The 18,120-nt window shown below is 27.7% G+C and overlaps 1 protein-coding gene across 3 annotated transcripts in view; it reads right to left on the bottom strand.

Annotated features, from left to right (window-relative positions):
• Positions 1-3,890: 3,890 nt before the first annotated feature.
• Positions 3,891-18,120, bottom strand: part of Spt6 (transcription elongation factor Spt6) — a 102,936-nt gene continuing 88,706 nt past the window's right edge. For all 3 annotated transcript variants that reach the window (XM_075364351.1, XM_075364353.1, XM_075364352.1), the window contains exons 29-31: positions 16,759-17,108; positions 14,168-14,313; positions 3,891-4,914 (exon numbers count right to left, since the gene is read on the bottom strand). In XM_075364351.1, coding sequence (XP_075220466.1) covers positions 4,730-4,914; positions 14,168-14,313; positions 16,759-17,108 — 681 coding nt within the window. In that variant the 3' untranslated portion in view covers positions 3,891-4,729. The remainder of the gene's footprint in view (positions 4,915-14,167; positions 14,314-16,758; positions 17,109-18,120) is intronic.

The following is an 18,120-nucleotide window of genomic DNA, read 5'->3' as shown; positions in this document are numbered from 1 at the left end:
ACTAACTAGTCTTTTTGCCAATCAAGTTTCTTTGAAATTTTATAAAACCACTGAAAAATTTAGGATAACAATAGGTACTAAATGTTAATGTACTTGATCAGTGCCTGCTCATTAATATATAATGCTTTAAATTTTTAGTATTTCATAACCTGAACATTTTTCAGATCATTTTGTTTACCCTTAACTCTTGACATACTTAATTCTTAACATAAATTCTTTGCAATCACAGCAAAAATCATTAACAGTTTATTGAAGAATTGTATGACTGGTGAATAAAAAAGTATTACCAATTAAAATTTACTTAAGACACAGTTTAAAAATTGTAGAAAGTACATAAAGGATTTTATGTGAAAACTGCATTTTACAAATAATCTTAAACATGATCTTGGTTGTCACACCAGAAGTATAGATCTATAAAGAGAAAAATTATCTTCTTAATCTGAGCTTTGTGCTTTAGCTATAAAACTGGTCATCTGAATTGCTGGTGAAGGTATTGTAGGATGGGATTATGGTTAAATTTTATCAAGATTTGTAGGTTATTCTATATTATATAAAGTATGTTTAAGTAACCCTCCCAAAAAAAAAACATTAATTTCATTTGGGCTCTTGCTGCCTGCAGAGACATATGAGGTCTGTTCAAGAAATATGTAGACTGTTTGAATTGCTCGGGTCCAGCTGGATTCAGTCAAATCCGCTTGGCGTTGCCATATTCATACAGATCAGCTGATTACAACACAGTTTTTTGATTGCAAATATCATCATTGGTTGCTTAGCTATGCAGTTGTTTGTGGTGTTTTTTTTTTGTTTGGCAGATTTTAGAATGAGTGACTTGAACGAGCAAAGAGCTGCTGTGAAATTTTGGGTTAAACTCTGAAAATCTATGAATGAAACTTTTGATATGCTCAAGACGGCTTACGGCGACGTTGATATGAAGCGTGCGACATGTTTTAAGTGGCATGGACGTTTTAAAGATGGTCGTCAGTTGATTGAAGACGATGAGCGTCCTGGATGTCTTCCATGTTTGGTCTGGATGCTGGATGGAAAACTTTTTCCTTCATGTTGATAAACTATGTGTCTCAGTTAAGAGTAATACTGTTTTGCTCTACTGCTAACATAAGATTGCATCAGCAGTAATGAAAATATTAATTTCAACTTGACTTTCAGAGGAAATTTTACCAATAGACTAAGCTCAGCTGGGAAGAAATACCTACATGAAAACATCAGATAATTTATACAGAAATTCTTTATCCAGAACAAATTGTCACAGCAATAAATCTTCTCCAAGGAAAAGTAGATTGAATTAAAATAAAATAAACAGTAAAAATTAAAAAAAATATGTAATACTTAATTTGTAAATAATATATCCTTATTCATTAAATGAATAAGAAATAAGCTTTGATTGCTAATGTAACTTTCTAGTAAAAGTGCTATGGTTTTTCTTTCACAACATACAAACTATAATAAAGATCTTGTTGCTTAATGGCTTCGACGGCACGTGGCACTTAATAACCTTATGGTAGCCCTGAAAAGGACCGTTTTTGTCGTAGATTGGCTTCGACAGCAAGAGCTCATTGTAATTAATAACCTTATGGTAGCCCTGAGAAGGGCTGTTGTCGTCGAATGACTAATGGCTCATAATTCAAAACATTGTGTTGACCTTGAAAAAAGCCGTTTTTTGTGTTAGCTCTGAGAAGAGCTGTTGGGTCCAGAATATGGTCTCCAGCGAAGTCAGGGAGTTGCGGCTTGTCCATTGAAGTCAGACCAGGCTTCCCCTCAGCAGCAGTGGTGGCCCCCAGAGCCCCACAGAACTGCCTTGGCGCGCCGAGGCAGTTCTCCCTGAGAGATCCCACGCTGGGTCGGCTCCTACTGCTGAGTCCACTGACCAGGGCAATGCCCAGTGAGCTGGAGCAGGAATGTAGCGTTCCACATCTAGTGGCTTCCTCAGCGAGCTGGCCAGGCCTGCTGCTCCGACGGGGATGTTGGCATCTGCCAGGAGGTTCCCTTGCTGAGGCGGCCAGGGAACTTCTTCTTGGTCTTCTCCAGGTGTGGTTGATGAATTGAAAATTCACTCCCGTGCACACTCTTTTATTGGAGCCTGAGAGTGGTGGGGCTGCAGCATCACTATGGTGGGAGAATTGTGCAACGGAAGTGATGCTTGTATTAGCGCATATGTATGCTGTATGCCAGCTCATACCTGAGTTGCTACCATGTTGGTCCGCCAATATTAAATTTGGCATATATATGTTAATCTATATGACATCATTGAATATCACAGAAATCTAAACACATTATATGTCTAATCATGTAAGGAATTATTTATACTATACTCATATAATCTAATCACAAACTTGGTTAATTTTTAAACTCAAGTATAATAACTTCAAATTTTCGAATGGAAAATATATCTTTTATGAACCCTACACTAGTCCACTACATACAAAGAATCTTCTACATTTTAAAACATTGCTGTAATTTTCTTCTGATACTTTATTGCTTTCACCTCAAACTGCTACCATATATTATAAATAGGTCCCGTTTAATGCAGACTTGGTCAAAAGTCAAATAGGGCTGGATCAATAAAGTACAGTGGATGTTCCGACATGGAGGTTGTGTATTTATCTTTACAAGACTTCATATTGCAAGGTTCAGATTCTATGAGCTGTTCTTCCAAATTTCACGCTGGCGATTACCTACAATTTGACTTTCAGCAAACAATTAATGTGAATAATCCCTTGGGTATAGATTAAAGATTATCACTGATTTGGATTTGTCCCTTTGTTTTGTCTTTGTAAAGTGGGACTCTACTGAAGCATGGATTGCTGCTATCTGGATTGAATTTTAAAATAAGATTAATCACTAGTTACTGAATTTACTAAAACTGGTAGTTTTCATCGCTTTGAGAATGTCAGAACAAATGCTATTTTCAGTTTTCTTCTACTCAGAAGTGAGGAGAGTGTTAAAATCTATAGTTTTTTTTTTTGGCTACCAGTTTTTAGCATTAGAAGTTTTTGATGTTAAGAGGATGTTCAGGGTGTAGATCATGTCTGATCACATCGTTTTATTCATTCAATTTTTTAAACTGGTTGAAATCATAAACTTCCTAACTAGTGGTTAGATTTCTGAAATGAATTTTCCAAATTTTACAATGGATTCTACAACTGGCTTCACATTATTCGAATCGCTCACATTCAGGTTCACTCAAACAAAGGCTATTGGCATACTGCTGTTTACAATGTGATTGGAAATAGTTTATGAGGATTTTAAGTTATTAAGGAGAGCACTGGTCAATTTCCCACACTATTCTGCTTGCTGTAGCAAATGTCTCACAGAATATTAAAATGTTTTAACTTTACATGGATTTAAAATAATTTTTCTTACTAGAAATATCAATCCACTACTGCTTTTGGCTCATGTGACAAGAAAATAAAATAATATTCTCTTTCTTGACTCTTAATTTAATTCACAATAAGCTTTAGAAAGCTTATCTATATTCTCAAAGTGTTTTTATAACATATTAACTCCAGAACTGGGTCTACTAAATTCAGTCCAATAGAACAGCATCAACCTACTGACGATTTAAACAATAACTTTTTATATAAGATTTAATTAATTAAATAAAAGGTTTACTGATACAGAATAAATAAAAATATAATCTAATTTATACATTCTGTAAATATCATGTTCAAACATTAGTGACTTATACTATGCGTTTCTGTAGCAAGGCTAATATTCATCCTACAAGTATGTATTCCTGTACAAATGCTTAAATGTTACTTAGCTCAATATAAGATTAGGAGGATAGGGATATTTTCAAGAGCTAATATTCAAACTACATTCTTCTAGCTGGTAACTAGAAAATAATGTAATTAAATATATAAACAATAAAAAAATTATTTATATTTAGTCAAAGAATACTAGTTTTATTTTTCTCTCTCTTTACAGGTTCTATAAAATGTTTACAACAAGAAAAAAATAAAATAACAATAATACAAAAATCTTTAAATATACTTGATTGCATTTTAGGACACATTTACTTTACATAATTTAATATAATTGATGTGTTCTAAAATATAATTAACTAATGTAATTTATAAGTTTAAAATATATGACAATTATATGTAAAAAGAGTAAAAACTATTTCAAATACAAATTTCATATACATACCAACAATATGGTAATTAAATAAATTTTTTAAACACAACCCTGGAATATAAAGCGCAGATAAATTTTTATTATAATAATACACATATAAGAAAACAACTTTTTTAAACAATAGTCATTTATTTGTTTTCTAATTTCTTTTACAGTCTTATACATAAAATTAAATAGAATAGTTACCAAAGTTTATTATTACCAAAAAAATCCCTCATTACATTAGGAAATTAACATGAATGAATTAGATATTCTATACATATTTATTACAAATAATTTTTATTAGATTATATTAGATAAAAAATAATACCGTTTAAATTGTAAGTTTGTCTTACAAGAAAAATAATCACATCCCACTGAAGTATTAAATTAATACATTTCAAATATTAGTGATAAACAAAACAAATACATAAGTAGGTTTTATAACATTAATGTATGTATATTTTTTTCTTGGATACAAATTATGTTATTAAACATGAATAATAAATTATTTAAAGTATTTTTAACATAAACTTGCGTAAATATGGGTTTATTGTTTGCAATACAAGAATAAATTATAAATAGCTATAATAACCCATTAATTTTCATCATACAATGGAGTTGCATCTCCCAATGAACTTTCTATCATAGATCTGGGAGAGTTAATAGTACGAGGTGTTGATGGAGCAGGAGAATAGCGAGGTGATTTGCCACCATATCCAAATGGATCATACGCACGATTGTTCGGCACATTATTAATTCTTGGGGAATTCATATCAAAATCTAAAAAAAATAAAAAATAAATTAGAAGTATAACAAAATAGTTGATGACCTTATTGTATAAATGAATTACATTTTAATCACAGACTGCACCAATGATCCAAGACTTAAAGCTTAGCAAACAACCCCCCCCCTGAAAAACTGAAAGTTGGTAATACATATGGCTCCGCTAACAAATAGGCCGTATAATAATATTTTGCCATGTGTAAGATAAAAAGTGAAACTAATAGTAGTTAAATATCCCTTTTTAAACATAATCTGATTTCATTATTTTCCATCTTTCTGACTGATATGTCTTGTCATATCTTTAATTATTCAGATCAGTCTAATATCACTCATTCACTGATGATTAAAAATTTCACTATATATATATATATATATACACACCTGAAAATTCATCTACATACTGGCCACTGTGCCAGTTAAAGTCAACAAACAACAACTTAACCACACCAAACAGTAATAGAAAAACACTATTAGTTGAATTTTGCAGGATCTCGCATCATCAGTCGGTACGTTAATTCTACAATTAAATCAAGTAACAAAAACAAAAAAGAAATAAAAACTTAAAAATTTAGAATACATAAACCCTAACAAATTTGGAACAACACAACTTCACTTCCATACTGGAATGAAGGAAATTTAAAATGTCATACAACTACGTTCGTAAACATTGTTGGTTGATTAACCATTCATTAGACACGCCTCTCTTTCTGTTTCTGTATGCATTGTAATGTTCCATAAATCTTTTTTAAATTATGTGTTATTTTAATTTTACCAATATAGATTTTATATATCCATAAGTTAAAATTTTTTTATCTGTAAGTTCTTTGTACTTATTTTTATACATAATTATTGGTGTATTAGTCTTATCTGATTTTAATAATTATGATTGATGAGATGGTGATGGTGATGGTGGTAGTGGTGGTGATAATAAATATATACATTTATATATATATATTATTAAAATAATTCATTGAAATCAAATTTGACAATTGTACTGAAGATAATGATTTAAAGTGATAAAAGATGTAACAAAGTTACTTAATTATAAAGGATTTAATATCTGAATATAAAGTAATATATTTAATTATGATAATAAATTAGGTTATTGCTCAAAATTGTATTCATAGATACAGACACAATTAAATAGTTTATACTGAAGTTTAAAAAGTAGTTTAGTTTTTGGGGCGATTGTACATACTATCACCCCAAAAACTTATTGGATTACTGAAGTTACATAAAATCAATATTCCTATAAGACTGTTAATAAATTTAAAAACAGCAGCTGTATATTTTGTAGATAAAATTCTTAGAATAAAAATGAATCTTGAATATACACTATGTGTTAAAAATAGTTATCACGTCATAAATAAGATAAATTATATTAAATCTAACAACACTAAAATGGTTAAGTTATAATATTACAAACATTTATCCTAATATGAAAAACAATAGAAATAAAACAAATAATTTAAAGGAAACCCCAGAGCATACAAATGCATTAATCACCATTGTAAGTAATATTTGTCTCCAAAATTATTTTGAATATGAGAACAAATGTTATTCACAAGCAAAAGGTTTACCTATAACTTCAGGTATTTCTGCAATTATGTCGGAAATATTTTTAAACATTTTGAAAGTACTACAGTTCATTGTATATTGGGTACACACCAAATGCTATTATGGATAAGATATGCAGATGATACTTTGTTCATATATATAATCGTTATAAATAATGAACATTTGATTATTTTAAGTGAACTATTTAATAATCAGAAACATCAGTTTATAGAAAACCCACAACGAAATATCATTAAAACATATGTAAATTCTAATTATCCATGGTCACAAAAATTGTGTAAATGTAAAAACCTGATTATTAGAGCTATACATTATAAAAGGTACAATGAAAAAAACTCGAAGGAAATAGATGGTTATAAAATAGCAGTGTTTAATGGTTTTGAGAGTGAAATTATAAAAAAGGTATGCAAAAACCAGAGAAAAAGTACCATGATAATTTTACAAAATTGCAACAAAATAATACAGAGATTATTAATAGTCATTTCTTAGAATACAATTATACAAATAAAATAATACAAAAAATTACTATTGTTTAAGATAAAAATAAATGTAAAAAAGCTTACAAACCAAATAACTATGATATAAAATATTTAAGGAATAATAATGATAGAGAGGATTTAAGAGGAATATACAAAATTAAAATGTAATGAATAAAATTTATAATTGTAAAATAATACATCTTTTAAAAAAAAGATTTATGGAACACTACAACGCATACAGAAACAAAAAGAGAGGTGTATCTAATACAGCCAATCATTTGTTGCAATCTAAGCATAGCATTGCTGTTTAACTAACGACATAGAGGTTTGTAGCAGTTGGCAACTATGTTTACGAACATAGCTGTGTGATGTTTTAAATTTACATCATTTTAGTGATGATGCAGGATCCCGTGAAAGTCGACTATTGGTATTAGTTTTTTTAGGATTTTCTGTTACTGTGTTTGGTGTTTTTTTTTAATATATCAAAGAATATATATAATTACTAGCAGACCCGACAGATGAAAAAATATGTAAAAAAAAAATTATTTTTAAAATACCTGACGCCACCACGCGTACAGTTATCACAACTCGACCTATGAGATCTTTCAGCATTCTATCGAGAGCTTCAAGTGAATGCTTGTGAGCTATAGTGCATTCATCCCAGATAATAATTTTGCATTTTATCAAAATTTCAGCCATGCCTGAATGCTTCTTTATGTTACACATTGCGTCTGGATTTGTTTGAATGTTCAATGGGAACTTGAGTGCTGAATGCGCAGTCCGACCACCATCAAGCAAGGTTGCTGCAATCCCTGATGAAGCAATTGCCAACGCAAAACCGTTTCCAAAGTTGCCACTATTTCTTGTTCCTCCAGCTGCTCGATGTGGTTGTATTGGCAGCGTTTGTTAATTTGTTGCTCCTCATTGTCCATCAAGTAGATTTGCAAAAATGTTGGATCGGCATCAGGCACTGAGAACAAAGAACCAATTTGATGATACACTTGACCCTGAATCTTAAATGTTGATTCAAAATTACGACCATCCTCAGTCTGAACGATTTTTGTCATTTGGAAGCAAGAATTGAATTTACGAATTTTACGCAAAAACAATTTCGATTGAGATGTGGCTCCAGCCAATAGTGTTTTCAATGGTTCTGGCGGCGAATTCAATGGTGGAAGTGAAACTTTTCCTGATGCACAGCAAAGACCGGCCGATTCATCTTTGTATTTAAGTGCATGACAGTGTTGGCATTCTTTGTCCATATTACCGATGAAAATTAATGCATGTGATGAATAGTCTATTTCCAGTTCATATTCGAACGCAAGGCGGTGAAGTGATGCATGTGTCAATGCGCAACGTTCTTGCATGCGCTGTCTACCATGTGCTCTATGTGCGTCGGTGACTCGATGTGCCTCTCTTTGTCTCAATGCATTAGCTCGAAGACATTCATTGTGATGTTCTCGACTTTCATTTGCACATGTGTTTGCAAACGTGTCTCTTAAATTTACATTTTTTTTTATTTAATAATTTTGAAGTTTCATAACCATGTGATAGCTTAATTAATCAATTAATAGAAAAATTAAGCACAATTAAAAAATTAAAATTTTAGTCAGAAATTTTTATCATTTTTTTCATTCTTTATTTTAACATCTATTAAAATTAATCAGCTACAAAAATTATAACTTCAATTTCTTAAATATACTTTAAACTATAATTATTATAAGTAACTTATATTTTAATTTTAAAATGCTTAAAATTTATTTTACAGACCTACATTTTTATTTTCATAGAGCCATTCAATACTTCATAAGTTGCATAAAATCAATTGAGAACTGACAATTTAAATTTGCAGGTTAAGTTGATTGTTATTAAATGCACATGTATACATCATTAAAATTCATGAAAAATCATGTAAAATACTTTAATACTGCACCTTACAAATTTGCACAATGTATATTTTTTAATTACACTTTAAACATTATCTAAATAAATAATAATATAATATTCTCAATAAGTGTGCAATTCTAAACGTGATTGCAGCGCTGCCTATTTGATCCAATTTTGAACCTTAACCATCCCACGATCAAAACAACACAAATAAATAGATTAATTAAAAAAGGAGTTCAGTCACATACACACAGACAGAAGAAATATATATATATACATATACATATACATATATACATATACATATACATATACATATACATATACATATACACATATACATATATATATATACATATACATATACATATACATATACATATATACATATACATATACATATATACATATACATATACATATACATATACATATATACATATACATATACATATATACATATACATATACATATATACATATACATATACATATATATATATATACATACATATATATATATATATATATATATATATATATATATATATATAGTTATATTAAAGAAATTGACTATTTTTTTCCATTCCCTATCCTTATTATAGTTACAGAAGGAGGTTGGTCTTAAATATTTCTTGTAGATTGTCGGTTACTCAAAACGTACAATTTTATTTAAACAAAAATCCACTCTGATGGAAATGTTATACTAGGGTAAAATGAACCTAAACACAAAAAAAATCTATCAAAGAATTTTCATAATAATAGAACAGAAAAAATACATTAAAAAGTTTTTCTATACTATCATATGCAATTATTTTCTAGTTATGCTTTAAACATCACATAGTAGACTAAGTAAAAAAACAAAATGGTTTCTCATCCCCCAAAATCATTCAAATAACACCATCAGATGCAATTTTAAGGTTTTAGATCACTGTAAATAAAACTTAACATAAATCTTTTTATGAATAAAAACTTTTTATTCTACTTAAAGTTTTTTTACACTTACATTCAAACAAAATCACTGTTCTAAACTTAACAAAGTGTTTATGTATACTATATGTATATTTGTATATAATTATCTTAATATTTGTGTGTGCTTAAAATTTAACTCTTCCTCCATTCATGTGGATAAAAATTATTATAACTAATGACAATTCACGTGTTACTTATTTTATTATTAAAAGAAAAAATTATCTAGCCTAATGATTTCTAAAAGCAGTAAAGTTTTAAAAGTAATCACAAATTTTCTTAGTATTAAGATTTTTACACGTTAAGGTATAATATTTTTACATTAAGGTATATATAAAAAAAAATTTCAATTAACTCAAATGATAATAATTTGGGCTAATAAAAAATAATTTTTAAAATGTCCCTATTCACTAGGCCCTGTGGTAATGTCTGAATGCTATTTCTATTTCAATAGTGGAGATTTTAATTTCAAATTATTGTTATTAAAGTAAAATTAAAATTATTTTAAAATTGTATAAAGTTGACAGGTTAAAAGAAGTTAATGTTAAGAAATTATATTAAAAAGTAAACAATTATAGTAATTCAACCTTCCCAGATGCAGCATTTCACTTTTTAAAAAGCATTTTCAGTAGAGAAATTATATATTTACAGAAAAAATAAATGTATAGTTTTTTATCACATCTGTTAGTCATGTTGAATAATCTATGAATTCTTATGTAATGGCATCTTCAGAAAAATGTTTTTTGAAAAAGTGCAGCAGATTGGAGGAAGGTTAAACATATAAAAATGTAATACCTTTTTAAATAAATTATTAAAAAGAATTATACATTAAAAAAATAATAAAATTTGTTGTGTTCATTAGTACATTTTAAACAAATAATAAAAGATGACAAAAATGAATAAAAAAAATTAATATGGCAGACCATCCAATAAACAAGATACATTCTATTTCTGATATTAACACAATCTAATATTAGAAATTAATAAATGACAAAATTAAATATATTAGAAAAATATTACATATAAAAATAAAAACAAACTTTCAATTTGATAAACCAACAGATAATGTTTGAGGGAGACATTAAGTATTATAAAAATTGCAGCAGATAGCACAACATTCATATAATAAATCAAAATGCAATTTTCATTATTTTGTAGTATTTTTAATTTTTATTATGCAGTTTAATTAAAATTTCAAACATGACAGAATGTGGAATGCGGGATCCTGAGAAAGTATTTTCATGGTAAAATTAAGAAGTTGTCTAATCTAAATTCTTTACTAGATGTTTATTTTAATAAAATTTGATATAATTTAACAGTAAAGAGAAATAGTATTAATTTAAAAAAAATTAATTTCAGTAAACACACACACACACACACACACACACACACACACACACACACACACACACACACACACACACACACACACACACACACACAATGAGAGAGTGTGTGGAGGGAGGGAGGAAAACTAAAAACTATTCTCTCATAAGGTTTGGAAAAGAAATGATTTTTCTCTCATTTTGATAGTTCCTCACATAAAGAAAAATAAAAATTTACTAAAAGAATAGTACCAGCAAGGGCTTACAAGAATTTTTTTTTTTTTGAAAAAAATCAGTGATAAGTTTTAAATTGGAAAACGTTAACATGTTTCAGTAATATTTTCATACTTCAACTTAATTTCTCAAACATGGTTACCATATTTAATAAATTATTAAAAATTATAAAAAAATGAAAATCCAACTTACCAGCAAATTAAGTGCGACTCAGATCTTTCAGTTTATTTCAAAACAAACATCAGGAGTAAAATATTATAATTAAAATAATGTAAAAGGTTAAAATACTTATAGTCATGACTTTGCATTCTAACCGTACACTGAAAGAATATAAAGATACTCTGGTGGACTGAAATCTAATAAAAAGGAAAACCATGTTATCAGGAATGATATTTTATTTGATTAAATTATTATTTCGTTATATCTATATTTAAGGTGTGTTAAACAATTTATCATCTTTAAAAAATTTTTGCTCATTAATTAGATTTTTATGATTACTATAAATGTGATATTTTTCTAAATTAGATGTATTATAGTAATTGTAAGAAATATCTAAGATTTTCATAAAAGTATTAGGATTGTATATATGACAATTAATATGTTTAGCAAAATTGGAAGTTTCTGGTTTATTGTTTTTATAAGCTTTTATTTAACTTGTTAATACTCTACATGCGTTCTCTTTTGCACGTATAAAGAATTTACGATTGGTCATACTGACATATCATATCGCAATCTTCACAATCCAGAATATATACACTTTGTTTAACAAACTTATCATTATTATATATGATATTTTATTATAATTATTAATATATTTAATTAATTAATTTATTATTAGTAGTATATGCAGGTGTTATATGTTAATTTTTTATACATTTTTTCAATTTTTTGACTAAAGGGATTGTATTTATTTTTTATGTATATTTTTCCTTTTTATCTGGTAATAACTTTATATTGTTAGTTATATTAATTTTATTATATAATTTATTTATAATCATTAGTAAGAGCAATATTTTTAATTTTTCTATTTCTTTATTTAAAGAAACTTTATCATGTTTGAGGTAATGCATGGCTGGCTCTATGTAAATGCGCATTAAAAACAGCCATCTTTTGGGACCAAGGATGAAATAAATTGTAATTAATTATTGCATCATTATTACAATATTTCTAATTTTATTTTATTGTTATATATTTTTATATCTAAAAAATTGTAAATTTTTATTTTTATGGTAAATTTTATTTGTATCAATTTTATTAAATTTATTTAATATTGTATCAGATTCATTTTGAATATTTTCATTATATAAGATTATGATGTCATCAACATAACGTTTGTATAATATATCATGTTGGGTTAGGATTTTTTTAATATATATCTTCTAAAAAGTCTAAGTATATTTCTGCCATAATTGCTGATAATGGTTCACCCATCGCTAAACCGAATTTTTATGTTTTAATAACCAATGTTATAATCAACAACATTCACAACATAATTTAATCATGTCGATTAATTTGTTTATATAATGTATATTTAAATCTTCGTTTTTTAATGATTGTTAAAGTTTTATTTATGTCTATATTAGAATAAATAATACAAATATCTAAAAATATACATTTTGTATTATTTATGTTAATATTATGTAAAATATCTATAATATTATAACCATTTATTAAAGTGTATATATTGTTTAATTTAATTGTATTTTTTAATAATTAGATAAAAATTTTCTTAAAAAATATGACTGTAAATGGGTAAAACCAATTAATGGTCTTATTGATGTATTATTTTTATGTATTTTAGGTAAAGCTTTCACATATGGTGCATATGTATTATTTTTTTACTTATCATCCGATATAACATATTTAGATTTATTGATTAAAGTTTTATTTTTTTTAGATATATTTATGGTAGTTTTGCTTTTTGTAAAATTATCTTTTATAAATTAATTTTTTCTATATAATGTTATGTTTTATGTACATAATGACAGGTGTACCTGTTTTATCAGCTTTGACTATGTGTGCTTTATTATTGATTTGTTTGCTTTATTATTAATCAAATTTGTTAATTATTTTTTATTTTATCTCTTTTGTCATTATCATGAATCTTTTACATGTTATCTTCTGTGTCGATTGCAGCTTGTTTTATTATATATTTTGAGGTAATAAAAATGGACTATAAAATTACAAACATAATGGAGCAGAAATACAATAAGAATTAAAATAAATAAATTAAAAGATATACTTAATAAAAGTAATAAAACTAATTTTAATAATATATTACAAGATAAAACAAATAATTAAAACTCTTATAAATTTGGAGATAATGTTATTAACATGGCATAAATTAATTTTAATAACAAGGAATTTAATATGAAAGTACAACATTAAACCAGATAAAATAAAATATCTAATGAAATAAACTACAATCGACACAGAAGATAACATGTATAAGATTCATGATAATGACAAAAGAGATAAAATAAGAAATAATAATTTAAAATAAAATAATTTTTAATAATTTACTTCCAACTTATTTGTGATATTCACCCCATCATTCAATCTTTTCAATAATTCCCTCCAATATATAAGCTACTTCATCAGATTTCTTGAAAGTAGATTAAAGCATCAAAAGTCAAATACAACAGACCAACATGTGTGTATCAACAAATTTCATAATGAATATTTAAGGTATAAATGAAGGAAATGTACTAGAATAGAACATTTCAAGAATGAGATTATAAGATCCTGTTTTATAAAATAAAACAAATGAACACTTACTGTTTGAAGTGTGTGGTGATTTATATGAAGGCGTTCTAGGTGATCGGTGATGATTATTGATTAGTTGTCTAGGTGTTCCCCGCATATCAGAATTATCATAACGAGATGTCACCTTACGGCTATCATCATAACGTGGTGTAGTACCACTGAAAAACAAATAAATTTTACTTTAATGCTAAAGAAATTAGCATACAGTCATGTACAACTGTCCTTAATTTTAATCATTCTTTTTTTACGGATTCTTTTATCTAGTGTTACATAGAACACATCACAGCCAGCACATGCGACTTCCTCTGGAAAGGGGAGTGCGCATTGCTTCCTCAAAACACTAGGGCCCCCGGAAGGTGTATTTCTGTTAAGCCAAAAGGACTTCAGGGGATGGATTGAAGGGGAATCATGCCAGGAGAACAAAGCTCTTATGTGCCTCATCTCCCATGCTCAGTCCTGGTCAATTACTTCTTACAAAGTCTAAAGGACCGGAATGCAAATAACTCAGTGTATAAATTAAATTAAAAAAATTTATAACTGCCACTAAATAAATAATGACCCACCCAATAAACAAAAGACATAGCAACAAGAGACATTCGTGCAGGCTCTGCAATTAGTAGGGAGATAATAAACACTCCATTTGCAAAGAAAAAAATGTCTATTTTATTCTATTAATTTATATTAAACTACAAACTTTTGATTAATAAAATGTGCTACAGTAATATTCAACACATTCTGTCCCCATGCCTGTGAAGACAGACATGCACGGTTAAAGTTAAATTAAACCAATTACTTCAAGAAGTTTACTTTTTTAATTTTACTATGAAAAATATGTAGGAAAGTTTTTGAAAAAAAATATTCTAAAAAGCAGTAGGATAAACAACTTATAATAACTTAGGCTTTCCAAGCAATTCATACAAATTTAGTATAAATTTTTACTTTACTTCAGTTACTTTATTACATAAATTTATGATTACACTTAATTCCTCCACCAATTAATAAAATTATTTACTTTATAGTATTATTTATTTTCATATGAATTTGTTACTAATGATTTTGTAAAATAATAAACCATTCAAAAATAAACTTGTTAACTTTCATGATAGTAAAGATAATTTATATTAAAAATTATTACTTACAGCAAGCTTTGCTTAGAACAACTACTGAATGAAATGAATAAATTTTACTAGTTTTAGAAAATCTGTGCTGATGTATGGATCTGCAGATAATTTCTTGTAGGTTGAAATGATTCTGACACAAGCAAAAGTATATATGTATTACAGGAGCAGAGTTTTGAAACAAAACTATAAATAGAAATTGTTCTCAAATCTTAATCTTTCCTCAACAAATTATTTTCAATTTGAATATCCAATAATATAAACTTTGTTTACAAAATTAATGTTCAGTTTCCTTCAAAAATGGTTCATTGTGGCTTAAAATGATAAATCATCTGACTGTATCGATTCAATGTGAATAGAGAAAAAAAGTCATTGAAAGGGTCTAATATAGAGTGGAATTGTTTTTTCAAATATTTATTATCATATTAAAATATCAAAACACATTTTTATCAGAAAATAATTACCAACATGTAATGGAATATAACAGCTCTAAATAACACAGTTGAAGGGCACCATTTTTAAAATGCAAAAGTAATTATGGCTGTAAACAAAACATTAACAATGACAGTTGGCCTCAATTTCAAGCTATAAACAAACCAACACAGAAATTCATGCACCGATTTGTATTGACATCTATAGGCAATATAAACTTAATCTCACATGCTATACCAAATACATGAATGTGGATTAAATTAGAACCACTTTAATAGCATTAGTCAAAAAGGATAAAAATGACTAATCTAGCTATTGGTATAAGTATAAATCTTTTGTAATCTAAATTTTTACAGAGAATATACTATTTTTGGTGGTGTCTTTAACTGAAGTTCAGTCACATTAATAACATCTTTTGTAACTGTGCATATGTTTTAGTTATAAACAAGCATGCAGAATGTAGACAATCAGACAAAAGAATTAAATACTGATTTAACAATAATTTCCTCAACACATACATTAGTTCATAGATAATATCAACTGAATTTCTTAATGAATAATTTATTATAAAATTACAACTAAAATATAAAAAAAACCTAATCCTCTCATAATTAATTCATAAATTCTCAAAATCTAATATCTATTCTTTTTCATTACTCACCTGTTAAATTCTTTAATAACGTGAAAAAGTTATACAAATAATATTTTTTTAAACAGGCATTTTCAATTTCATTAATTTTATCAACAGCACTTCACTTTTAAAATGAGTACCAGTTTTGCTCTTACAGTCATTCAATTCACCAACTACACGTACCATAGACCTTATTAAATTCAGTACACCACTAAACAAAGATATTCAGTTTTATTAACCATACCACCAATTGGCTAGAATTATTAAAAATAAGCAAATTATTCCTTTAGTTTGAAACTGGGTATGTAGATTGTAGAACATGAGAATCATTAAATTTAACATAAATCTATTCAATTGCTCTAAACCTTAGAAAAACCTTTACATTGTTGCTGTTTATTACTACTTGAAAATAAATAAATTACCCTGGTCCCATTCGAGGTGTACTTCGGCCATCTGATCGAGGTGTATTTGATGATGCTTCTCTTTGTTTTTGTCTGGCCCATTCTTCTGCTCGCTTCCTCCAATCATTTGGATCAGTAGTTGTAGTAGTTGCACTAGGTATTACAGTATTTCTATGTGTTGGAGGGGTTTGACGTTGTGGGTGATTCATGGAATGGGATGGTGTGCGATGGGAAGGAGTAACACTACCTGGGTGTAAGAACACAGGTTGTGAAGGAGTCTGTTGTCCATAACGTGGGGTTTGTGTTATTCCGGGATGATGAGGGGTATGATAAGGAGTCATGAATGGTGTCTGACCAGATGGTGTGTAAGGCTGAAACACAACACATAAACAAGTTTAAAGCTTATTTCTTTTTAATTTTAAAAGTTGCAGGTATCTTATTCAAGTTTTGTGCAGTTCAACCACAAATAATAGTAAAGTAAAGCTACCATCATATTATTAACTGCAGTGTAGAATAAAAAATCCTATAAATCCAACTCATTAAATACATATTTCAGTATAGGTTTTCCAGTTTCACGTACTTTTTTTTGAAATGTTGTTAGGCTGACATTTAAGAGTTGTCATCTGGATATGCAATAATACCTTACCTTTTTCTTGACAATATCTTCACATAAGCATACCTTAATCTTTATTTGATGATATATCCACATGAGATATGGAAATTGAATTTTGTAGCATACGAAAAATGCAATGTCACCTCTGGATAAAAGGCTGAGACACTACCGTTCTTCCATGGAGGGGTTTGTAGTTCACCCACTTATAAAAACAATTCTTTAACATTATTTTAATCCTTTTACTGGTTAATAATTTTTGGCTTTTGCTAGCTAGATTATAAACCAAAAACCATTAAATACATTTTTTTTTTAAATTTGTTATAAACATTATGAATTCATTCCTAAAATTATTTTTCCAAAATACTGAATCGTTTTGTAAAAAAAGTTTTTCTTTATTGAAAAATTTCTTTATGGTCCATATAAAGAAAATCTCAGTGCAATGAAATCGTTATAATTTTTACAAATGCCACTTTTAAAATAATGTGACAAAAAATATATCAAAATACGCAACTAATTATTAAAAAACTTTTGTCACAAAGACCTTTCAGTAGACAAATGAAAAGAATAAGGCTACGAAAATTATATTATTTCCTACATATAAAAATTAAATTAAAAGTATCTTTAAACGTACCATATTTAAAATAGAAACTTAATTTTTCACACTGATAACAAAAAAAGAAACATTACTTTGTTTGCAGTATATAAATGTAAACAAACAAAACACTGTGACTATGAGCAGATGAACGTTCAGATAGTCATTAAACTACCAC

This window comes from Lycorma delicatula, chromosome 4, assembly GCF_047948215.1.
Source record: "Lycorma delicatula isolate Av1 chromosome 4, ASM4794821v1, whole genome shotgun sequence".
Taxonomy (NCBI): domain Eukaryota; kingdom Metazoa; phylum Arthropoda; class Insecta; order Hemiptera; family Fulgoridae; genus Lycorma; species Lycorma delicatula.
Note: the sequence above shows the minus strand (reverse complement) of the source record. Positions and strands in the feature narration are given on the sequence as shown.